Source organism: Myxine glutinosa, chromosome 5 (assembly GCF_964187855.1).
Source record: "Myxine glutinosa chromosome 5, kmMyxGlut1.1, whole genome shotgun sequence".
NCBI lineage: Eukaryota > Metazoa > Chordata > Myxini > Myxiniformes > Myxinidae > Myxine > Myxine glutinosa.
In genome coordinates this window covers 203,094,351-203,120,806 of record NC_136265.1, presented here as the reverse complement: position 1 = coordinate 203,120,806, position 26,456 = coordinate 203,094,351, and the positions used below count along the sequence as shown (strand labels likewise).

General features: G+C 46.9%; 1 protein-coding gene across 2 annotated transcripts in view; it reads left to right on the top strand.

Moving 5' to 3' along the window:
• The first annotated feature begins 630 nt into the window (after positions 1-630).
• Positions 631-26,456, top strand: part of LOC137426515 (uncharacterized) — a 63,812-nt gene continuing 37,986 nt past the window's right edge. Inside the window, exons 1-6 of one of the 2 annotated variants that reach the window (XM_078779375.1) lie at positions 631-704; positions 10,326-10,416; positions 10,547-11,483; positions 12,818-14,940; positions 15,056-15,143; positions 22,711-22,799. In XM_078779375.1, the coding sequence (XP_078635501.1) occupies positions 10,844-11,483; positions 12,818-14,940; positions 15,056-15,143; positions 22,711-22,799 (2,940 nt within the window). In that variant the 5' untranslated portion in view covers positions 631-704; positions 10,326-10,416; positions 10,547-10,843. The remainder of the gene's footprint in view (positions 705-10,325; positions 10,417-10,546; positions 11,484-12,817; positions 14,941-15,055; positions 15,144-22,710; positions 22,800-26,456) is intronic. The other variant, XM_078779376.1, reaches the window with a different exon arrangement.

Here is a 26,456-nt window from a genome sequence, read left to right as displayed (position 1 = left end):
GCTGTTTCTCGACAACCACGGGTCCGATATACTTCAAACTTGCCAGGTATATTGTTGGGGACCTGAGGATGTGCCTTTTCAAGGTTTCATATTAATCGGAGAAGTAGTTACCGAGCTATGGCCATTTATCTACCAAACTCCGCAAGCCGTTCGCTTTGGCTTTGCAAATTGAACCAAACCATTTCATGTAAATAGAGGGGGGGGATTGTCACCGTACTCGCAAGCCGTTCGCTTTGGCTTTGCGAATGCACCAAACCATTTCATGAACCAAACCATTTCATGTAAATAGAGGGGGGGGGGGGGGGGGATTGTCACCGTACTCGCAAGCCGTTCGCTTTGGCTTTGCGAATGGACCAAACCATTTCATGTAAATAGAGGGGGGGGGATTGTCACCGTACTCGCAAGCCGTTCGCTTTGGCTTTGCGAATGGACCAAACCATTTCATGTAAATAGAGGGGGGGGATATAATTTTAGATATATATATATAGTACGGGCACGCCCTAGTTTATTAAATGAATACATAAATACAACAATGAAAGCGATTCGGCAAAAAACCACAGCTATCACGTGCTCCGAGAGAACCATTCAGTGGCGCTCACGTGGCTCGCGCTTCCGTGGACCAATCAGGAAGCGACTTGCTGTTCGTATGCGACAAATCACGAGACGCGATGGTGCTTCGTGGAGGCCTTGACTTATGCACCGGGGTAAGACCGGATATTTTGCTATTTATCCTTTTGTTTCTCACTTTTATCCGGTGAACAATTGCTACGAACTTGGTTTAAAATGAATCGCCATTTGGCGTTCTGATAAAACATGACTTTGATCACGTTATTATAAATCCGAGCTTCACTATAAGTGTAAAGCTGCTCATGCTGTTCCGTTTTGTTCGATGTCGGATTCGCTGGACTCGCTCTGGTGTTTAATACTTATTAGCCTTCCCACCTCCTCACGCTTCATACAGGATATTCTGAATTCCCCAAAGGTGTTTCTTTATTAAATGAATGTTCTGTAGACGTGAAGCAAACCCTTCATTCCCTATTGTCGTGAAAGAATGGAAAAAGAGGTTTATAATTATCGTTGTGACGTTTGAAGGAGACTCGGACTGGAGGCGATTTGCAGCGGATCTGATGGTGATGGACATGTTTAACATAATGAAAACTATCGATAGACTAGAGTAACTATGAGTATAAATGGCGAAACGTCTTTCAGCAGAATAGACCCTGATACTGATAGGACGAGACCAGGCTTGAGAGTGAAGAAGAGGAGCGTTAGTACTACGATGAGGGAAGGAAGGGTCTTTCACTCCGAGACTGGTAGTGACAGCAGAAACGGTGCATTTCAGGTTTCAACTGGAATTGGAGAGTTACCTCGAAGCGCTGGGGGTAGTAGAGGGGTATCTAGATACTGGTAGAATGAGGGGAGTAGAGGGGTACCTAGATACTGGTGCTCCTAGTCCTGGAAGCACTGACGGTAGTGGAGGTGTACTTGGATACTGGTGCTCCTGGAAGCACTGAGGGTAGTGGAGGGGTACTTCGATACTGGTGCTCCTGGAAGCACTGAGGGTAGTGGAGGGGTACTTCGATACTGGTGCTCCTGGAAGCACTGAGGGTAGTGGAGGGGTACTTCGATACTGGTGCTCCTGGCAGCACTGAGGGTAGTGGAGGGGTACTTCGATACTGGTGCTCCTGGAAGCACTGAGGGTAGTGGAGGGGTACTTCGATACTGGTGCTCCTGGAAGCACTGAGGGTAGTGGAGGGGTACTTGGATACTGGTGCTGCTGGAAGCACTAGGGGTAGTGGAGGGGTACTTGGATGCTGGTGCTCCTGGAAGCACTAGGGGTAGTGGAGGGGTACTTGGCTGCTGGCACCCTGGAAGCACTAGGGTAGAGCAGTACTTAGATACTGGTGCTCCTGGAAGCACTGAGGGTAGTAGAAGGGTACTTAGATACTGGTGCTCCTGGAAGCACTGAGGGTAGTAGAGGGGGTACTTAGATACTGGTGCTCCTGGAAGCACTGAGGGTAGTGGATGGGGTACTTAGATACTAGTGATCCTGGAAACACTGGGGGTCGAGGAGTACTTGGATACTGGTGCTCCTGGAAACACTCTTGGTAGTAGAAGGGTACTTAGATACTGGTGCTCCTGGAAGCACTGAGGGTAGTGGATGGGGTACTTAGATACTAGTGATCCTGGAAGCACTGAGGGTAGTAGAGGGGTACTTAGATACTGGTGCTCCTGGAAGCACTGAGGGTAGTAGAGGGGTACTTAGATACTGGTGCTCCTGGAAGCACTGAGGGTAGTGGATGGGGTACTTAGATACTAGTGATCCTGGAAACACTGGGGGTCGAGGAGTACTTGGATACTGGTGCTCCTGGAAACACTCTTGGTAGTAGAAGGGTACTTAGATACTGGTGCTCCTGAAAGCACTCTTGGTAGTAGAAGGGTATTTAGATACTGGTGCTCCTGGAAGCACTGAGGGTCGAGGGGTACTTGGATACCTGGTGCTCGTGGAAGCACTGGGGGTCAAGGGTAACTTATATACTGGTGCTCGTGGAAGCACTGGGGGTCGAGGGTAACTTATATACTGGTGCTCGTGGAAGCACTGGGGGTCGAGGGGTACTTAGATACTGTTACATGTACATCATCGAGCCTGATGGTGTCCTGCATTGTATTTAACTTGTCGGATTGGGTGAATCTTTTTCTCCTTCACGTTCTCAATGCCGTATGATAGCGTTCGGGTCACAGCCCTTAATCGGCCCTTCATAGACGAGATACGAATCGTGTACATGTGTGAAGTGGTCAACTCAAGAGGTCACACAGAATGCTGAGCCACATACCCACAAAGGGATCTTTTTATTTTGTTGTTCTTTAATTACCTCCACCACCAAACGTGGATGGAGGTTATGTTTTCACCCCTGTCTGGCTGTTCGTGAACAGGATATATGAAAAAGTTATGGACGGATTCAGACGAGCCTTAGTGAGCTGGTTGGGTGGGTGATGAGTAAGAATTTATTTGATTTTGGTGAAGGTCTGAATCTGGATCTGAGAATTTTTTTTTCAAGTGGTTCTTTACCATTGAGAGATGGGGCCAAAAAGATGTATATCATGGTATTTCAAAAAGTTGTGGAAGAGTTATGACACAACTTGTTGGATGAGCTGGTGAAGCAACAAGAACAAGCCAATTCGATTTTGGTTCCTGTCGTCCGGATTCAGACCTGACCTACCAGTGGGATACAAAACGTAAATTGTTCAGCCTGGTGGAGGTCTGATGCTCTACCTCTACTGAGTGCCATCTACTTGATATGGTTCTACAATGTATATGGTGGTGATGGTGGTCCAATCATTTTATGCATGTCATGAAAATACCATAATGTTGCTTCTCGGGGCAAAAATGCCCGGTAGTGCCAATCTCACTACCGAGGAAGATTCCTGAGCAGCCACGGGAATCAAACCAACATCAATGGAAGCAATAAATACAACACTTTATACATCCTCCACCACCATCCTGCTTGATGTTGGTACGATGCAGTAATACTGTTCGTCCTTATTTGAGCGTAGCAATAACAACTGGAACGGCACTCGTTAGAGTGCATACCTCCACCAGGCTGAGCAGTTTACGTTTTGTATCCCACTGTTAGGCCGCGTCTGGATCCGGACCTGAACCAAAATCTAATCGGCTTGTTATTTTCACCCAACCAACTCGTCCACCAAGTTTAGTCATAATCGGTCCACAATTTTTTTGAGATATGCTGCTTGTAGGCAGTCAAACAAGCAGACGTCATGCAGAGCACGGATACTTGCAAAATCCACCTCTCCCCCCACCCCCCCCCCCCCCAAAAAAAAAGGTTGCCATCGATGCATTGAATTATCAATTTCATTGAGATTAAAATTGATGATTTTTCAGGTGAAAATTGATGTTTTAGATGTTTATAATTATACAATTGCATATTTGTATAATTGTATAAGTGTATAATTGCATGCAGATGGGGTTTACCGTGGGAGTTGTTGTATGCAGATGATCTGGTGTTGATTGCGGAAAGTATGGATGGACTGAAGGAAAAGATGAACAAGTGGAAGGAATGTATGGAGACGAAAGGTCTGAAGGTGAATATAGGAAAGACGAAGGTGATGGCAAGTGGTGAGGTGGAAAGAACTGGGAGGTGGCCGTGTGCTGTGTGCAGGAAGGGTGCCGGAGTAAACTCCATTCAATGTACAATGTGCGCTGAGTGGGTTCATCAAAAATGTAGTGGTCTGAGAGGGTAATTAACGAGTGTGGCAGCTACATTCAAATGTAAGGTGTGCACAGAGGGAGCTGCTGATGGAGGAAATGTTGAGTTGGATCTTGGAGACGGCGTGAAGCTGGAAGGTGTGAAAACATTTTGCTACCTCGGAGACATGCTGAATGGAGAAGGTGGATCAGACTCGGCAACGGTTGCTGGAGTGAGATGTGCATGGAAGAAGTTTCGGGAACTGAGTGGCATGCTGACGAGGACGGGAGTGTCGTTGAAGCTGAAGGGAAAGGTGTATGCTGCATGTGTGAGAAGTGTTATGATTTATGGGAGCGAGACATGGGTAATGAACGTAGAGCAGCAACGAAGGCTGGAAAGGGTGGAAATGCGAATGGTTCGATGGATGTGCGGAGTATCGTTGAGAGAGAGGAAGACAAATGATGAATTGTGAAAGATGATGGGAATATTGCCTGTGATTGATGCTGTGAAGAGGAACAGGTTGAGATGGTTTGGTCATGTGTTGAGGAAGGATGAAAGTGACTGGTTGAGAAGAGTGATGGAAATGAATGTAGAAGGAAGTAGAAGATGGGGAAGACTGAGAAAGACTTGGCTAAAGATGGTGGAAGAAGAAATGCGGGCAAGGGGGTTAACAAGGAGAGATGCAGAAAATAGGGCAAAATGGAGAAGATTGTCATGGGGACCGCAAGGCTAACCCCCGCTCTAGCAGGGAAAATGGCCTTAAAATGCATGTTGTTGTTGTTTGTTATGTGTATAATTGTGACCTGTAGGCAGGTGACAAACAAACAGACAGACAGGGGTGAACACACAACCTCCATCCACCTAACAGCTTGGTGTTGATAGCAATTGGTGTTATAAAATGTAACTTTATAGCTTGCGCAGTTTGGTTAAATATCTCGCTACTCCTGGTTGGTTTGTCCTTCACCTTTGTTGGAATTTATTTCACATACAGTATATGAATGACGGTTCTTTTTTTTGTTCACAAGACAAACCGAACCTTGTGAAAGTAGCAAATCTCTAGGTTCATGAGAGCCCACAACATAAATGGAATTTTGCAGCCATTGTGTAATTTGTGTGTGGCTGATCTTGTGAGCTCACATGGTCACAACCGCACCTTGTTTGTTACTCAATGGTGTCCGTTATAGCCGCCTGTCTGTAAAATATGTCATTCTACACATTTATTACACTCGTCAAGGAGGTTTGCTGTCACTTGATTGAAAGTGCATGAAAACCGGTGATTGAATAGAACAAAAGTTTTTTGTGTCCTCTATTTTTACGGCGTAGCCCATAGGGCAAAGCTGTCTAGAACGGTTTTTTTTTTAAATGTACAAGATCGAGGCTCGTGTAAGAGCTAACATTAATCACACAAAAACGGACAAATAAAACATATAATAAAGGGAGAGGGAGACAAGATGGGAAGAGAGGGGGAAGCACACGAGTACAACAGTAGAGAACGGGGACATCGCGATATCTGTGGGAGGGAGAGGATGGGGGGGGGGGGGGGAGTGGGGGAGAGGAGGGAGGTGGGAGAGGTATAAGACACATGTACACTGCTATGACTTCCAGGAAAGAAGCCGGTATTTAAAAAAAAAAAGTTGATCTGGGGCGAATTAACGGTGGTAGAAAATATTGTTACGGATCGCGGTTAGATGTTATTTCGACCGAGCGGTGGTGTATTACCGCGACCTAACAGTTATTCCCCGACTAGACCCCGATTCCACCCAGACGTTGACCAAATCGCGCTATGCTAAATCAATGATGGAAAGGACACAACGACTGGGATAGATGAAACGACGCAAGGGGTACAGTTCTCAAGACCTCCGGAGGAGGATATAATTACAGTGGTGGAGAAAAGGGGTAGATTACAAGGTAGTGAGGTAAAGGCACAGAAGAGATAGGCACTTAAATACAATCTTATTTTATCCCAGACAGACCACAGACAAACGGGACAAGGCTGACTTACACAGGGATTGATGGCAGGAAGGGACAGGTAGTCGATAGCACAAGGTGCACCTTGGCTCGGGGACAGGATCAAGCAGGATCAGGATGAACCAAGAGATGCAGGGAGGTCTCACTGCGCTCGGAAGGGACGTCTCTCTTGCTTCAAGCTCAGCGTGCATCTGACGTCACCTCCCTCTTCCTGCGCATGCTCAGCGGGGAGTCACACGCCCTCGGCTGGTTGGCTCCGCCCCAGATGGGACCGGTCCGCCGCTTCCATTGGGTGCGGGGGTTACCGGGCTCCGCCCTTGACGAGGAGCTGACAGGGAGCCCCTATTTGGTAACCCCGTCGAGCACATGTTCAATGGCGGCTCGCTGGGAAGGCCTCATGCCCTCCCAACACCCCCTACCAACCAAGCCGGAGTGAGGACGCGCACTCCCTGTGCACGCCGCCGCCGTTGCTGTTGTTGTTGTTGTTGTTGCTGAACCGTGAGGAAGAGCTGCGGGGAGGTATTGGGAGGTCCTAAACTTCCTAACGGTGCCATACAATCACATTCTGGTGCAACGAAGGGTCAGAATTAATGGAAACGAGTCCTTAACTGACATAGACTAAGAATAACTAGCAAGATGTCCTATAGTTGTCTTACATGAGATGCGGTGAACCTGGGCACGACATTTAATGGGGGAAATAGGGGGAGGTCGGGTCTACAGAGTGTTGTTTACAGAAAATGGGACTAGGGAATGGGGGATTGGGGATAGTTGGGAAGTATTGAGGAAATAGGGGAATATTTACAAGCGGATATGGATGGATGCAAATCCCATATCCGCAACAATATCAAGGTTTTGGATTGGGGAAGATAAGAGATGGTGGTCAACAGCCGTTTTAAAGACCTGGAGGGAGGAGTGGGATTGAAGAGAGTGAGGGAGTTTGTTCCAGAGGCGGGAGAAAAAAGGAGTGAAGGTGAGCAGAGTCTTGATTTTGGCAGTTTAACCATAAGAGGGTTGCAGGCAGATCTTGTACGACCTATAGGAATATTTGGGGGACAGAGCCCAGAGAGAGCTGGGGGAGCAAGACCGGAGAGGAGTCGGTAGAAGACGGAAAGACCACCAACCTGCCTGCGGTGAGTAAGTGAAAGGCCCTCGGAGATAGCGTCATCGCGGGAGATTCCAATGATTCTGAACGCTTTGGTTTCAACAGCGTGAAGACGAGCTAGGTGTGAGGCAGGAGCACCAGCCCAGAGGGGAGAGCAGTACTCCATTGAGCTGCGGATGAAAGCCTTGTATGTGGTGAGGAGCTCAGGTGTGCCAAGGAAGGACTTCGCACGACGGAGGATGCCCAGTCGGCGACTGGCTTTGGAGGCCAGCTTGGAAATGTGGTTTTCCCAGGAAAGACCATGGCAGATAGTGAGACCCAAAAGCTTGAGTGACAGAACTTCTTGGAGAGGATTATTCAGAAAGTAGATGGGAGGGTTGTCCAGTCGATCTTTTCGGAGAGACATTGTAAGAGTGTGAGATTTGTCAGGATTGAAAGGCATGTTCCACTTGTTTGCCCAGTCTGTGATTTTGTCCAGGTCTGCAGAGAGTGAGGAGGCTGCAGACTGCCGATCTGAGGGATGAGGAATGGAGCGGCAGAGAGTGGAGTCATCAGCAAAGAGATGGAGAGGATTTTCAAGAGAGTCAGAGAGATCATTGATGAAGACCAGAAAAAGCACAGGGCCCAGAACACTGCCTTGGGGAACTCCAGCCTGAACAGGAAGAGGAGATGAGAGAAACCCATTCAGGGCCACACGTTGACTACGACGAGAGAGGAAGTCCACCAGCCATGCGTGGAGATTTCCATGGATACCAAAGGAGGAGAGTTTGGTGAGCAGAGCGCGGTGCCAGACCGTATCGAAGGCACGTGATATGTCGAGGGAGACAACTCTAATTTCCTGTTTGGCATTGAGGACCTCCATCCATTGTTGAGACAGCAGAAGCAGCATGTCCAGAGTAGAGTGACCTGGTCTGAAACCAAATTGATGATCAGAGATCAAGCCATTGGAGAAGAGGAAAGATCCCTTTGGTTTCGACAGCGTGAGACAGGAGCACCAGCCTCGAGGGGAGAGCAGTATTCCACTGAGAATGAGCAGTATTCCACTGAGAATGAGCAGTATTCAGTAGCAGTATTCCAGTTTGAGCAGAGCAGTAATCCAGTTTGTCCATCTGTATGTCCCTTCAAACATATACCAATCAGAGCTGAGGGTCTGGTCACATGACAGGGTGATGTGATTACGTCTGTCACTACAGCCATACGGTGGCTGACTCTCCTCACACCGCCATTTTGATTTATATGCAGTTCATGCCGAACGTATCGTCGAAACTGTCATATATCACAATCGCCATGCTCTACCTTTACGTTTTTAATTCTGTGTGAAACACAAACAAACCGATTGTTAAAATGACCATCAAATATCGAAAGCATCGGCGTTACGTCTCTTCCATCAATACGGTACGTATAGGCCTTGGGCTTCATGCCTACCCTTCGGACCGTTTCGGGCAAATTAAGCTCAGGTTTCTTGATACAGTCGTGTATCGTTTCAGTTGTATCGTTTTCGTAATAGTAATAATAATAATATAGTAAATATGACCATAACACTCTAATCCCAATGTCCTGAATAGTTCTTTCATGAGTTTCGTCTTGCACTATTGCAATAGTCACGAGTATAGTCTTACAATAGTCTTACTATTGTCTTACAGTCAATAGTCTCAGTATTACAAAATTACAAAACAAAATTAAAATTACAATCAGAAATTGATACAAAATTACAAAATTACAAAAACAAAATTACAATCTTGCAAAAGTCAATACTCTTGCAATCTTATAGTCTTACAATAGTCACGAGTATAGTCTTACACTTTTAGCTCTCACACGAGCCTCGATCTTGTATATCAAAAAAAAATACACAATGTTAAATTATTGAAGCGGTGTATGGTTCATGAATCAATGATGAGTGGTGTACGGGACTAAACCGTGGAAGTAAGGAACCCCGCCTCCGTTTTTTGATGGCATGTTATTAACGCAACCCTTGTGAGGTTTATAGATTACAGTAGATCTTCCCTCAGTTCTTCAAGTAAAACCTACCCCACGGGTGTCGGGATTTCTCCAACTTTCTTTGTTGAATGTTATAAACAGCATTAGCGACTGTTTAAAACGCTAATCATATATGTGTTTGTGGTTTATAATATATTACAAGCCCAGCTATGCCACTGTTAGACTTTCGGTCTTGTTTATTTTTGTTCCAGGCTCCAAGGCTCATGGAGAAGCTGTGACACAAGTCACCCACACATGTAGCCAAATCCATGACATTGAATTAGACCTGACTTTCATACAAATGCAGCGCTGATTTTGGGGGAAAGTGACGTCACTTCTTTCAAAGCATTCTGGGTTGCCAACGACGTCATCTTTAGGACATTGCTTTTCTCTCCGAACTCAGCAGGGCAATCAAGGAGGAATTTCCTACTCCCCATGAAAGCTAATTTTTTTTCTCCTTTTTTCCTGCTCTATCCTTCAGACTGATGCTGAGATTTTAAAAGCGTGTGGTCTGACTCGGCTGGGGTTCGAACCACCGACCAATATAGCACTCGTTGGTCGCTGTGACTTTTTAATTCTAAATTATATTACCTTTTTATTTTGCTCTCTGTTCAGCCGTTTGCTGGGCAAGCATGCTATTATTTTAGAATCTCGCGAAATTATTAGGACGTAAATTAATTGTTCTAATATAATGGAGTGTGTGTGTGTGTGTGTGTGTGTGTGTGTGTGTGTGTGTGTGTGTGTGTGTGTGTGTGTGTGTGTGTGTGTGTGTGTGTGCGTGTATTATCTACTCCTCCGAGAGGATTTGACGAAGGAAGCTGAAACTTTCAGAGATTAACGATGGCACCCTGAAGTTGTGCATGTGCAAGTTTTGTTTTAATTCCATCAACTTTTGGAGAAATTTTGTTTTTCATTCGCCAATCTTGGTATTTTCCTCCTTTTGTGGAGCGGATTGGTGTAATTGAAATTGTCTGAATGATATTAAACCACAGTGTTTTATGCAGTATATGCACAAAAGCAGTACGCATCGTTTTTGATTCCTATGCGTAACCCGGGTTTTTTTTTTTCCGTAGTGAACTAGACAGCGTCTGTTGCCTATACACCACCCAAGTAAAGGGATGTCAGAATAACGTGCTGCACGCTTGCAACAAGATCGCCCGTAGGGTGGGTACTCTTCTCGTAAAATATAATAGAAGCAGCCAAATTTCCTAGTTGATCTACAATAATGTACTGAATGCCAGTAGTTATTTAACTCTTTGTTTCTCTCTGTCTCTTTCTCCCTCTCTTTCTGCAGGTGTTCTTATTTTCAGCTGAAGTTAATAATGGCAATATTTGTTTGTTTATTTCATCCATCTGCAACAAAGCATCAATGTTCAGGTGAATTTGGCAATTTTTTTGACTTTAACTTGCATGGTCAGTTTAATCACCCATGCTGAATGCACCGTATAGTAGTTGACGAGCTCTCCAATGAAGGGAACATGCCTGCTTCTTTGGAAGATCATCTTCATTTGAACCAAAATGTGTTTGCCTAATGGGTAGAGTTCTTCGAAGGGGATTCTACTGCCAGCCACACTTTGGTTATTGAGACGCCATGACCTCATCACCCACGCGTTCAGGACTGTCTGGTAGAGCAACTCGAGCAGCAAGATCCCCTCGAAAGCTACTCCTTGTTCTCATTGCCTTTACGCTTGTGTCTGTGGCAATACTGATGCGCTTCATGAATGATGGACGTGCAATAGGGGTCGGTTCTGCAGACCAGCTGGATGGTAGTCAGAGACAACCAAAAGCCCGGACAGTCTGCCCTGTACCATCGCCACTCTTGTTGCCGTCCTTTAGCCAGCGGCGACCTACAGATGGCCCTCACCTTCCTGCAGACTCCATCGCCCTTATAATTTTAGAAAGTGGAATATCATCGCTTGGTCGCGAGATTGTGGAGACCCTCCAGGCTGCTCGCCTACGCTACCGTGCAGAGACTGTGACTGAGCTTACGGCCCGTGCCACCAAGGTGGCTGCCCCAAATGAAAAGTTATCTGATGAGGCTTGGGCATCTGCATTGCCATCACTGAAAAGCCCGAATGGGCGTGGTCATTTTGCCATTGTGGTGTTTGAAAGTGCCCGGCGGTATGCAGATGCTCATGGTAAATGGCGTACTGATCTGGATACATACTGCCGCCAACATGGAGCTGGCCTTATTGGATTCGCTCGCCGGGGAGATGCTGGACAGCTCGGAGGTTTGTTTGCTGCTTTTATGCCAAGTTTGTGATTAAGCCTTTGTTTAGAATGCAGAACTAGTCTTGATTGTGAAGACTCGTGTCGATCTGTGTCAGCATTAACCCTTCGTCGGAGCAAAAGATAGCGTCTGCCTGAATGGGTATTATTCTTCTGATAGGGAGGATCCATTGCTCTATTTTGCTCCGACGAAAGGTTAACCCCCAAATATGTGAGCTTCTCGTTGTTGCCCACGGAATGCGGTTAGCATTCTTCAATCAATGTCATGCCGATTTCATCTATTAAGCTTTTATTTTTACATATTTTATTCTTCATACTTTGCTGACAAATGTTTGATTGAATGGTTGGGTTAAATGTGTATGTAAGTTTAGATGTATGTATGTATGTGGTTGGTCAATAATTTGCGAGTTGTCAACAAATCGACCGGTTACCTTCCAATTCCTCTTTCATCTTCAAGCTTCTGTTGTGCACTCTTAATACTGTCCAACAGGTCCAACGCTTACTTTATAGGTATGTATCTGAGGTGTGAGATATATCGTACTCTTTACAGAACGTCGGTGCTGCCCAAAAACAGTTTCTCTGCGAGGGTTATACTGGGTGGTTTGCCATTGCCTCACAAACAGTCAGTCAGGGTAGGAATTTGTAATTTGTTCATGGTACCTGCGATAGCTTTCCCCTTATATGCGAATGACACCGTAAGAACCTTAACGTTCAGCAACTAATCTTGGAAGACAGGATGCCCGCTTAACGTCTGAGGGACGACTGCTCTTGTGAAAACATTGGTGTAAGAGCTACAAAACGTGCGATCCTAATGTGGTTGAAATGTCTCTTTAATCACCTTCAATTTTTAGGGGATCATATTTGCTGTGGGTTATTTGCACCGATTGATTACTTGTTTAATAATTTGAGCCAAATTGTTCCTCAAGTTACACTTGTAATTTAATTGTTCCTTGTGTTCACAATATCCTCTACACTGAGAATATTGTCAGCCTAAAGCAAATGGTGTTTGTCAGTTTTTGATAATTTTGGCCATATGAAAGGATTTAGGTTTTTGCCATGCACTCGTGGACGTTTAAGTAAGTATGGCTTAACTTTGGTTATGATTCACCATTTAATTTGGCAATAAATATACTATTTGATATGATGATTGTCTATGTATTGGCATTAATTTGGGAATTTGTCTTTTGTGTGGCAATTTGGACAATTCTTTCAACTATTTGCTATTTTAAATTATTTTTTTGCTGATATGCTATTTTATCTGGCCTATCCTTTGTACATCATTTATACCTTTCCCTCCCCCCTACCCCCCCCCCCCCCCCATCTGCCAATCCCCCAGGCTTTCCCCTGCATCTCCATCCAAATGTAGGGCTGCGAGATGGACGTGCTAACCCTCGCTCGCCGCTGCTCTATGCAACTCGCCCCACTGCCTTCGCTCCAGGCCCCCTCCCACCTGATCGTGATTGGGTTGTGTTTTCATCGCCCCACCCATCTTTTGAACCTGTGCTTTTGGCCACACCAGATGGTCCCAGTGTGGCAGCTTGGCGTTTTCGTCCATCCCCCGAAGCTTTAGAGCGACGGCGACTGCGCCGGGAGGCAGAGCGCAAACGTGAGGAGGAGCGTACTTGGAAAGCCTGGAGGAAAGTCGAGAATAGAAAGAAAAACACTGTAGAGACTGTGAAAATGGTGAATATGGAGCAGCAATGGAGAGATACCATTCCACAAACGAAGGTATTCAAAGGTAAGATTTATCACATGCCTTGTGCTCGATCAAAAGCGCAGAGCAAGAAAAGGAAACAGCGCGTTTCACGTCGACAAAAGACTGAGTGCCCATCGAAAGTGAAGGAAGTAGACGTTCCCTCTGTGCTGAGTGCTGGTCCACACCGTGACATTACAGTGCAGGCAGCCCAAAACACCGTGAGTGGGACAAGACGTGAAATGAAGCAAACAACTGTAGTACCTGAAGGAAAGACTCCAGACTTGAGTCAAAGGCAGGTCTTGTCCCAGATGCTTAAAGAGGACAAAGCTGGGGAATTTAGAGATGTTGGACATGAATTTAGTCCAAAGAAGCAAAATAAAGGAAGTACATCCACCAATCTGAATATTGGCTCAATGAAAGTACATAATGAGATGAATTATTTGCCCAGTGGAAAAAGGGAAGATATTGTAACCACTGGAGATAAGCCTTCTGTAAGAGATAAACAAGGAAAAGCAGATTCCAACTCCCAATTTGAAATCCACACTGATGGCCACGATGAACGTTTGTTGGACAAAAAACCCAGGCAAGATTTTCTCCAAATGGGGCTCTCTGCCTGGAAAGATGCAGCTTCACAAGGAGCAAGTTTTGACTTGCATAACAGGGAGATGAAGGCCGGTGAAAAGTCCAGCACTCCGCTTGTTCCTGCAAGTAAGAGAAATGATTACGGTAGGGACTCCTTGAAGTCTCCAGATGCTGCGAGTTTTAACAAAAACGGTCTGGAAGAACAATTGGTCACCAATGATGCAATTCTTAAGAAGGTTGATCCTTTGAATAAGGTAACTTCCATAAAAGACCAATCAGATCTGGAGGACAGTATTAAGAGTGCACAGCACAAGCTTGAAGATGCAAGTGTAACAGGACAGCAGCCAGATGGTTTGTTGATGACTGCTGCCTCACAAATTGCTGATCAACCAATTGTCTTCAATAAAAAGTATGAAAGTTTGCCTTTCAGACAGGTTGGGGAGATTGGCGTAGCACAGAAGAAAGACATTTTTAGGCCTCTAAATGAAAGACGAACAAATGTAATCAAACGTGTGCAGTTCACAGGAAAGGCCGACGGGTCCAATCGTGCTGACCGTGGGGTTGCGTTGTCAGGGGTGATCTCTTCACCCAGAGTGCGTTTGAGACCTGTAGATGACTTGACTCATGGTAGTAGGATTCCAGAGGTCTTGCAAAGGCACAGTTTAGTTCCTCAAGCAAATCCACCATGGACCACCTCTCACATTGAAGAGGAGCCTTGGAAGCAGGACTTGGCAGTTACGGTCTGGTGGCATGAGCCGTTACGACGTGTTGCAAGGAAAATACTTTCTACAGAAGAAGTGCAGTCTGAGACGGACCATAAGCCTGAACTTCAGGCACAAAATGGCACCAATTTAACGTTGCAAGAAAGTCAGCACCCGGAGGACAAGATCGCCACGTTTGAAAATCAGAAAGCCATTGCCCTCTCAGTAACTGCAGGCCGGGTTGCTTCAGGTGGTTTATGTGCACCAGTGGTGGAAGACCGTGGTGGGAGGGACGGTGTCCGCCGTGCTTTCTTTGGGCACGGGCTGGCGAGTTGGCTTGTGCGCCTTGTCTTCTGGGACGCGCTGGTGCGTCTTAGTGGAGGTCGTTTGGGCCGTGGTCTTGGCCGTGCAATCCTTGTTGATGTGGATGATGTATTTGTCGGTCGCGAGGGCACACGCATGTTGCCTGCAGATGTCACGGTACGTTGGTATTTTATTCTTTCATTCTGATCTGATTGACAAGTATCGGTTGCAGATCAATAGTTGAATGTGTCATGGAATACATTTTTGTAAATACTTTCTCCTGCTCTTCCAGGCCATGCTGAGTTGCCAGTCTCGACTCAGGCAGTTTGTAGCAAACTTTACCTTCAACCTTGGTTTTAGTGGGAAGTTCTACCGTACAGGTGGGTAATGTCTTTCAAATCTTGATTCTTGCCGAGCACACCTTTGTATTTCTTTTTGTCTTTGTCTCTGTGCTATGTTCAGTAACAAAAGCAGCAAATAAATGCATGACTCGTAACATTCTGCACTTGATTCTCAAACGTTTGCAATTATCACAGTCAGCCTGTTGCACTCGAGATCACATGATTGAGAGCTGCAAGATCTCCAAACTGTAACGTCCTAGCATTTACCTTTCGTGCGTCGAGTCCTTTTGAGACAAATGCCATATTGTCTTTGCCAACAAAATACGCCATCACACTCTTCAACCAAAGATGATCTGCAAGCACCATTAGTGGGGATTGATGTGCCAGTCGAGAGCAATCTTACGAATGAGGGGGAGGGGGGGGGGGGGCTTGTCCTATTTGGTTAGTCCTATTAGGCTTGTCAAGCTCTCTACCAAATTCATATTCCCTTGACCTCAAAAGGTTTTCCTGGAGATTATAGACTTGACCTCAAAATGTATTTGCACTGAACCTGACCCAGAGGCATGTTCAGCGCAAGTCATTTTTCTGTTTTCCTGTATTTCTGCATGCATTTTGTATATGGTTCCTTAAGGAGCCATACAAAATTATCAACATTTTCATGACTACAAAGAGTAGTACTTTTCAAGAAACCCCCCATCTCCCTCCAAATTGGTGCTTCTTTAACGCTTTTCCCCCAGAAAAAAACTGAATCGGACTTTTCAAGTCAAATCCAAGAAAGTACATCATCAGACTTTTTATTATCGTACTAAAATACGCATTTGGTGTCTGTCTCTGCTTTTTTTTTTTTTTTGACCATGATACATTTGGTCGTTACTTATCCTATTTCAACCAAACCTGACAGGAGGACCTCAGGTCACATGACTGAGGTTGTTATGACTTCATTTGTACCTGTCCCTCCCAAGGGGTTTTTCCTCCTTGGACAAATGCCATGTTGCCATGTATAAATAGCTTATTATGGTGTTTCGTGGGCATGCTTACTAGAAGTAAAAATATTATAAACCACAAACATTTATGTTTACCTTTTTAAACAGTTGCTATTTCTGTTTAACACTAAACTGAAAGGGAGGAGACCCAACGTTCCTGCGGCATTATATGCTTGTCACGTCCCCCACAGACTAACGGACCTGAGCCTAGATCTACTGTAATCTATCTACCCCACAGATGATAATCTGACCCTCCCTGCCGCTCCCACAGGGTGTGGGTGTACTAGTAGTCAAAACAGGATTTCATACTGCACCATCACCTATTTGCATTTATGGGTGATATTAAAGAAATTGTCCATTGGAGAATAAAAATGCAACAAAAAAATAGTGTTTTGATGTCATTTGTAATAATTGCCATTGGAAACGTGCTTGACAGGATGAAAGGCCACCCTTTCTTGAGTGTATGGCTTTCCTGATCCTGGTGGTTTAGCAGTTGGTATCATGTACAGTATTTCAGATTGCTTACAGGACATCTGTGTTATTGTTCTGATTTTTGTCATGCTTTCCACCATGAACATACAGGGTGTGACAAACACCGTCAGCAATAGAGGCGTTGCGGGCATTTGGGGCAGGCTCCACTGGTGTCTACAAAGAATCCGTACCCTATCTGCGTGTGATAGCGAAACAGCGGTGACGTAGTTTTAGAGGACGATTTAATGCTCTGTCGTGTGAAAGGTCAAGAAGAGTGTGTGCAATTGTTGAACACTCTATACAGGAACCAATATGGACACACAACAACAACAACAACATGCATTTTAAGGCTATTTTCCCTGCTAGAGCGGGGGTTAGCCATGCGGTCCCCATGACAATCTTCTCCATTTTGCCCTATTTTCTGCATCTCTCCTTGTTAACCCCCTTGCCCGCATTTCTTCTTCCACCATCTTTAGCCAAGTCTTTCTCGGTCTTCCCCGTCCTTCTACATTCATTTCCATCACTTTTATCAACCAGTCACTTTCATCCTTCCTCAACACATGACCAAACCATCTCAACCTGTTCCTCTTCACAGCATCAATCACAGGCTCTATGGACACATAGATATGGACACACGCACATGTAAAAGTAATATGGGGAACCACTCGCACTGGCCGACCGTAATATCACAGCGTGGCTGACTGCAAGGAGAGGCATACCATGCTGGTATGATGCATGTGCTGATTTTGATCTACCTATAGGCTCGGTGCTTGGCCCTGTGTCGTAGCGATTTCATGCACTTTGGACGCAAGACGTTCGATTTTATTTTCTCCATTTTATTGATCTTGATGTTTATATTCAAGTTCGATATTTTCAAAAAGCATTTAAAATCGTACACGCGTAGCAACCTCCTTCTATCCATCCTCCCTCCCCCCCCCCCCCCCCCCCCAAATTCATACTCTTTGTACACCTGTGAAAATGTCGATAATTTCTGACAGCACCTAAAAGGTTTTTGAATTTATTCTTCCTTCTGAATGAACCTCATTGTCTGGTAATGTTTCATAAACGATTGGCACCATGTCTCAAATTTCACATTTGTAATATTGATAAATTTGAAACATTAATGTGCTGTTTGCGACTCATGTGCCAGGCTTGCCTGCACATGTGGGCGCAAAATGTCCATAAACTTTAACGCAGCACAAGATCGGTACATTTGGTCTTCCATGAATTTGTGCCAATAGAGACTGGATTGGGCCCTGGTGTTGGGCTAGCGGCTAGGGTGCCGGCTTAGGATCCTAGGATCCTGGGTTCGAATCCCGGTCAATCGCTGAATTAACGCCAGGGGGGTTGACTCAGCCTGTCATCCTTCCGAGGTCGGCTAATTGAGTACCAGTTCACTGGTAATTCCCTGTTTGTCGTTAAAGGCAGCAAAAAGGGTTGGCGTCAGGAAGGGCATCCGGCCGTAAAACATTGCTTCAAAAAGGGGACCGAAAAACAACAACAACCACGGTGCCCGAAAAAGGCCAACCCCCGCCTGCGGGGAAAAATGGCCTCTAAAGGTGGTTTAGAGACTGGATTGTAGATAAACCTGGTTTTGGTATCACTAACGTGTTGCTCTCTGCAGGCAATGAGTGTGTTGCCATTTGGATAAATAAATGTTTATGGTATCGTCTGGGATGTAGTTCCTCAGTCTTTTGCTCTCTATTTTGTCTTGCTTTATGAACTCTTATCTGAAGATAGTTATTTATTGCAGACTGTTTAAGATGTAAAGGATTGTGTTTAATTCATGTTGCATTGTCTCGGTTTATCCGAGTTCATTGTCATTATCCCGGTGTGTACCCTGGTTTAGAATAGGTACACCGTATCCCTGCGTGTGTCGTAGGAGGCGACTAAGAGGGTTGGCGTCAGAAAGGGCATCCGGCCATAAAAACATTGCCTAAAAAAAAAAGAGAACCATGACAATTACAACTAATATGGGCAGGGTACAGCCCGAAGTGGAGCTCAGTTTCTGAGGTTTGGGACATGGAATGTAGGGACAATGACGGGGAGATCAGGAGAAGTGGTGGAAGTATTGATCAGAAGAAGAGTGGACATATGCTGTGTGCAAGAGAAGAGATGGAAGGGAAGTGGTGTGAGAATGGTGAAGGGTAGGCAGGGACAGAAATACAAGTTTGTGTGGCAAGGGTGCCCGGAGGGCATGCATGGCGTTGGTGTCCTGTTTCCTGAGGAGTTTGTAGACAGTGTGGTGAGTGTGACTAGAGTGAGTGATAGGTTGATGACAGTGAAAATGATGATTGGAAAGCTCTTGGTGAACGTCATCTCGGGATATGCTCCGCAGGTCGGTCGGAGCGATGAAGAGAAGGACAAGTTCTGGTGTGCGATAGAGAAGCTGATGGAAAACGTGAAAGATGAGGAAGTTGTTGTGGTAGGAGGAGACCTAAATGGACATGTGGGAAGGAGTATTGACAGTTTTGAGGGAGTTCATGGGGGTTACGGATATGGTGTGAGAAATGGAGAAGGTGAAAGGATTTTGGAGTTTGCTGATGGAGCTGATTTGTTGATTTGTAATACTCAGTTCCAGAAAGAGGATAATAAGCTTGTTACATACATGTCAGGTGGGTCGACGACAACCGATGACTACCTGATGGTGCGTAGGCGAGATAGGGGGCACCTCCGGGACACAACGGTGATCCCGGGGGAGGAGGCTGTTTCACAGCACCACTTGGTTGTCTGCGACATAAGGGTGAAAGGTGTGAGGAGAGCTCGGCAGGGGAAGTACCAACCGAGAATGAAGGTGTGGAGGTTGAAAGAGGTGACAGTAAGGGAGGCATTAGATAACTGAGAAGGAAGTTGAGGAAGCGATAAAAGCAATGAAGAGTAGGAAAGCGGGAGGGCCGACGGGAGTTGTGGGAGATATGTTGAAGGCAGCGGGAAATTGGGGTGTGAAGAGAATGACAAAGATCTGCAATCTGGTGGTGAAAGAAGGCCGCATTCCAGTGGATTGGGAACTGAGTACCCTCGTCCCTCTATACAAGGGGAAAGGTGACCCTCTGGAGTGTGGCTCGTACCGAGCGATAAAGTCATTGGAGCATGGAATGAAGGTATTGGAAAGGGTGTTGGAGAGGAGGATAAGGAAGAAGGTGAAGATCGACGAAATGCAGTTTGGATTTATGCCAGGAAGAGGAACGACAGACGCGCTCTTTATTGTGAGGCAGTTGCAGGAGAAGTACATGGAGAAGAGGAAGAAGTTGTTTCTTTGGTTTGTTGATCTGGAGAAAGCATTCGATCGGGTTCCACGTGAAGTATTGACATGGGCATTGAGGAAGTTAGGAGTGGAGGAATGGTTGACCAGAGTAGTGATCGCAATGTACAAAAGAGCGTGCACAGCTGTAAGGACGAAGGACGGGAACAGTGGTGAGTTTGAGGTGAAGGTGGGAGTGCATCAGGGGTCGGTAATAAGTCCACTACTATTTGTAGCAGTGATGGAGGTGCTGGCTCAGAACGTAAAGGAGGGTTTACCGTGGGAGTTGTTGTATGCAGATGATCTGGTGTTGATTGCGGAAAGTATGGATGGACTGAAGGAAAAGATGAACAAGTGGAAGAAATGTATGGAGACAAAAGGTCTGAAGGTGAATATCGGAAAGACGAAGGTGTTGGCAAGTGGTAAAGCTTGTGGTGAGGTGGAAGGAACTGGGAAGTAGCCATGTGCTGTGTGCAGGAAGGGTGTCGGAGTGAACTCCGTTCAATGTTCAATGTGCGCTGAGTGGGTTCATCAAAAATGCAGTGGTTTGAGAGGGTCATTAACCAGTGTGGCAGCTACATTCAAATGTAAGGTGTGCACAGAGGGAGCTGCAGATGGAGGAAATGTTGAGTTGGATCTTGGAGACGGCGTGAAGCTGGAAGGTGTGAAAACATTTTGCTACCTCGGAGACATGCTGAATGGAGAAGGTGGATCAGACTCGGCAACGGTTGCTGGAGTGAGATGTGCATGGAAGAAGTTTCGGGAACTGAGTAGCGTGCTGATGAGGAGGGGAGTGTCGTTGAAGCTGAAGGGAAAGGTGTATGCTGCATGTGTGAGAAGTGTTATGATTTATGGGAGCGAGACATGGGTAATGAACGTAGAGTAGGAACGAAGGCTGGAAAGGGTGGAAATGCGAATGGTTTGGTGGATGTGCGGAGTATCGTTGAGAGAGAGGAAGACAAATGATAAATTGCGAAAGATGATGGGAATAGAGCCTGTGATTGATGCTGTGAAGAGGAACAGGTTTGGATGGTTTGGTCATGTGTTGAGGAAGGATGAAAGTGACTGGTTGAGAAGAGTGATGGAAATGAATGTAGAAGGACGGGGAAGACCGAGAAAGACTTGGCTAAAGATGGTGGAAGAAGAAATGCGGGCAAGGGGGTTAACAAGGAGATGCAGAAAATAGGGCAAAATGGAGAAGATTGTCATGGGGACCGCAAGGCTAACCCCTGCTCACGCAGGGAAAATGGCCTTAAAATGCATGTTGTTGTGTTGTTGTATTGTCTCGGTTTACTGATGCCTGCTTTGACAAACAATGATACCTTATTACTTCCCATATCAGGGCTAGACTTTGCTCTCGTATTTTCACGTGCCCGTTCGGATTCACAAACAATGTTTTTCACACTTAAAAAGGCGTTTTACAGATTTGATTTATAGAAGGGTTTCAGTACCCATGATGCAGTGCACGGGCGCCATATTGGTTGGCGAGCTAAACATGTGATAAAAGGTAAACGAGGCCAAAAAATTAGCATAACCTTCCATTGCAGTAAGTCAGAATAACGAGATAAACGTTCTGTATTGCAGAGCTACTTATTCTATCGTTGCCAGGGAAGTGAATACAGCCAACATGGCGGCGTTCACAGCATTATGGGATAGCTCTGAAAACCCTCTATACAGCCAACATGGTGGTGGGCGCAGCATGATGTGATGGCTCGGAAAACCCTCTAACAAACCAACATGGAGGCGCGCATGGCATAATGGGATTGCTCTGAAAACCCTCTATAGTCTATATCCAATGTCTATAGAGTACCAGATCTTCTTTGCAGAAACAGTCGTTTTTTTTGTTTGTCTGTTGTTGTTTTTTCATAGAAATCGCTTTTCCGAATGACATTAATTTGCTTTTTTTGGATAGCGTTGAGGCTCAGAGGAACTAGAACAGAGAACCGATTAGGACATAACAGAACAAAAAGAACAGTAGAAAGAGGGGATGTACTCCAACAGTAGGGTTGAGGGATAAAATGGAGGGAGACTCGGAGAAATGAGGGATGTGGGGGAAAATGATGGCATGGGAAGGACACTGGAGTGAACAAGGTAGATACAGATGGAATCACAGAAGTGAAAGGAAAAACTGGAAACCTGGAAAGAGATGGGCTTGCAGTGGGATAATGGGGAAGAAAAGATGAGCAAGTTAGATGCAAGTGATTTGACAGAGCCTTTGCTGTGGCGCTGTGCTGACAGGATAGCCTCGGCTCTCGAGGTATGTGTACTCTCATTTGAGCTGTCTCGGCTGGGTTAAAATCCCGACCCAGCTACAAACTGTCATCCTGGGGTTTTGCAGGTAGAGTGAAGCATCCCATATGTGTGCTGTCCCTCGGATGGACATTAAACTTGGTGTCCCTTCGGCCAGCATTAGTTGGTGGGTGTCTAAGATAATAATGTGTCCTTTGTGAAGAGTAGGTGAGTTATCACCTGCACCCTAGCCAAATTACAAATTCCTGCTCGAACCTTGTCATCAGGGGGCACTGCGTCTGTGGCACTGTTGCACCTCCATGATAAGTGATGCTAACCCAAAGGGATGCGCTGCATAGGAACTGCAACTGTGGTGCTGTGTTGTTGCCAATCTGACAACGACCTTTAATTGCCTCGGGTTCTTGGGCAACCATTGACGTTAAGCCCTGCATTTTTGTTTTGATTCTCCATTATGAGATTGTGTATGCATTACGACGCGAAATATGTGCTTTTAGGCTTTTGTATGGTATAATGGACCATATTATTCAAACTCTCGGTTGTGAGATATGTCATCTTTTACTGCGGTTGAGCTCATGGATATTTCAAACTAAAGTGTATCTCTGCTGATCCTGTTAGGGCAGGTTAACCCCAATGACTGACTGAAGAATATTTTTGCTCCTAGGTTTGCCGGAGGAGAATGCTGGGGATGAGCTTCTGGTGAAACACCGGCATGATTTTTGGTGGTTCCCTCACATGTGGGCACACACACAGGTACTCGTTGTTTCGGCGAATCACGGCTCTATTGCATTTGGGTGCATCTTGATGAATAATGGGTGCACACGCACACGCATACATACGCATGTGCACACTCACATACCATATTGTCGTGCGAATCCTTCCGATTAACACCAGGGACCGCGGAAGACCAGAACGGATTTAATGGAGGTGACGACCAAACACGGATTGTGCTCTAATAAGCGTGGGGAGGAAGAAGTGAAGAGGAAGAAGCGGGAGCGCGTAACCGTGGATGGCGAACGAACTCAACCGGACACGAGATTTGTGGGGAATGGAAAATATTACAAGGGTTTATTGTAATAAAAGGTAGGGACAGGAAAACGCGACACTAAATCAATGTCCTAAATTGGGATCCCACACACCAGACTTCAAATACGCCACACAGGAAGATGAATAACCAAAATAAAAACGTTCGTTATGTAATGTAAATGTAATGTAGTGTGCAGTCTTATCTGTCCGTAGTCTTGCAGTGTAACACGGCCCCACTCACGTGCCACCAGGCCCCGCTCCAAGCCTCTTGCCGCTCACGAGGTCCGTGCACAAAGCACTGAGCACCATGCGTCCAACGCCCCAAAAGCACCACGCGGCCCAAAGCACCGACAGCGATCTCCACACAAGGTCGATCTCCACTCACGATCGGTCTGCCAAGACGAAGAGAGCGTGCTGCGCAAGACGAAGCGCCGGATGTCCAAGAGGAAGGGCTAGGCAAACAAGAACCGGATGTGCTCTGCTCTCAATGTCGTTCGGCGCACGCTGATATAACCTTGCCGGTGACGTCAGCCTTGGCGCGCTACCAACCAGCGACTTCCACCGAACCCTCCAGCTTCGTGCCTCTCGCACTCGTTGGCTGGAGGTTCGCGCCTAGCACGCTGACCAATCACAGGACCGTAGCGTGGTGATAGCTCGTAGCGTGTAGCGTGGTCATAGCACGTGCTACTCGATGTTGCTAGGCCTGTCGGAGGTGTAACTGGCGGCGGCCATCATCGGCGGTGTCCTGGCCTGGTTTCCTTTTGCCTGTCTTCTTCCAAAGTCCTTGTTAGGGAAGGGAATTATTTAATGTTGCTTTAGGGACCCAACTAAGTGTCTATGTTGGTGTGCATTGCCAGAAGGGACAAAGGTTTGACTACCAGGTTTGACGCACAGGGGTTTATCTTTAATCCCTAACTATTTAACACTCGAACATCCTGGTATGTTCACAGGTATACATCTTAACCTGCCAAACCGGACTACACAGAACTTATTACAGGTAGATTCCCTATCGCGACAATCGAATACCTACCGACACAGATCTATCTGGCTTTAGATATTGCATTACCCCCCCAGACATAACAATATTTTTAATAACCTGCAGGCTATACGTTAAAATTGGTTCCACAAATTCTAACTGTGAGTTCTTTGGTATTTAAAAACCACATGTCACATGACATAACCACAGATGGCCAAGTTATAATGATCAAGGAGATACAAAAAGATGCAGTTTTTTTTGCAAGTTTATGTGTAACATCTTTAATGACAGCTCCTTCACATATTTTACCTACACCTATATATCTGATTCCAAAGTTATTTAAAGTACTGGTAAATCGTCCTCTGTAAAGCCCATAAAGTCTGTGTCTTCTGTGTCGCTGTGAAACAGCTGTATCACCTCGGAATCGGCAAATGTGGTGGTGTGCTCAGATCCCAAGTTTCTTGTGAAGCACTCGCAAAGAGGCTTGAGCACTCAAACAAGCGCTCAATTTAAAACCGTTGTTATGGAACAGCTGGTTTGGCAAGTGCCAGCTTGCTGCTTGGTAACTGAACACACCCCCAGCAGGTTTGTCGCAATCCATGACTTCACCACTCTTGTCCTCTTCTCCAGAAATCGGCTCACCTTTTTGTCAACTTTCAGTTTGAATTCGCCCATGAAACTTTTTACGTTTTCTCTTACTTGTACTGCCAGCAAATATTGTATTGCAGGGACTTGTCATGGTATGGACAGTTTAATGGCATGATGTAAAAATCCACAGCCTTCAGGGCATATATATATATCTACTATAGAAGAGGGATGGCTGTCTGTGTCTGTCGCCATTTTTCTCAGAGATGGCTGAACTGATCCTCGTCAAACTTTCAGAGGTTCATCAGTGACTACCTGGGAATGTTTCAGGCAAAGGAAAAAATTGTTTGTTTTTTTGAAAAAGAAAAAATCGCTCGATCGTTCCGAAGCTTTTTAAAATTAATGACAGTTACAGTCACGTGAAAAAGTAAGTACACCCCATGTAAAGTTTTGACTTTTTCAACATATTTAAACATACAACTATTTGATCTTCATTTCAACAATATTAATAGATAACGGTGATATTAAAGCGCGGCGTTACGCGCGCTGCTTGCGAGCAAGGAGGAAGCGGACAAGCGGTAACTTATAAGCGTCTTTATTTCAGGAGCTCACTGTAACACTGGCGCGCTCCGGGCTGCGAGCCCGGTGTATATCATGAGGCCACGCCTACCCCTCGGGCGTGGCCACCGCCCACTTGGTGCGCGGAATGATGTCACCACGCCAGTGGGCTTTTGTGTCCGCCACACGTGCCCCCCCAGAATTCCCGCGCACCTGGAGGGCCAGTTTGCGGGGCAGACGAATGACCCGGCCGAAGCGCCCCCTGGCGATCGGCGGCGTCCGGGGTGCAGGGATGCCAGGTGGGATGCCCCTGGCTGCCCCTGGGATGGGTGCAGGACCGGGGGGCGGCGTGGGGGTCGGGCCACTAGCGGTGGATGGTCCACGTCGAGGTGGGCCGGCTTGAGGCGGTCTACCGAAACGCGGTCAGGCGTACCGCCGATGTCCAGGGTGAAGTGCTTCGCCCCGGTCTCCAGCACGCGGAAAGGCCCGTCGTACGGGGGCCGCAGTGGTGTCCGGTGGGCATCGTGGCGGACGAAGACGTACTCCGCCGTGCGAAGCTCCGGGGCGACGTGTGTCGGTGGGTGCCCGTGGCATGCCGTTGGCACCGGGGCGAACCTCTGCGCGGTCTCTTGCAGAGCGGAGCGCTGCTGTGCCGCGGACCATGGTGCCCTGGAGTCGGGGAGGAACTCGCCCGGCACCCGCAGCGGTTGCCCGAAGACCAACTCCGCCGCGGATGCGCGCAGGTCCTCCTTGGGCGCCGTCCGGAGGCCCAGCAGGACCCAGGGGAGCCTGTCGACCCAGCCGCCGTCGCGGAGGGTGGCCCGGAGCGCGGCCTTCAATGAGCGGTGAAATCGCTCACACAGGCCGTTAGCCTGGGGGTGGTAGGCCGTGGTTTGGTGCAGCTGGACCCCGAGCCCCTGTGCGACCGCCCCCCAGAGCTCCGAGGTGAACTGGGGGCCGCGGTCGGACGAGATGTCCGAGGGGGCGCCGAACCGGGCGACCCAGGTGGCGATGAAAGCCTGCGCGACATCGGCCGCCGTTGTCGACGCCAAGGGCACGGCCTCCGGCCACCGGGTGGTGCGGTCCACCATGGTGAGGACGTAGGTGAAACCCCGCGAGGGGGCAGAGGTCCCACCAGGTCCACGTGGACGTGGTCAAACCGGCGTTCCGGCACCGTGCACGGGGCCAACGGGGCCTGGGTGTGCCGGTGCACCTTGGCGCGCTGGCACGCGAGGCACGTCCTGGCCCAGCCGCGGACGGCCTTC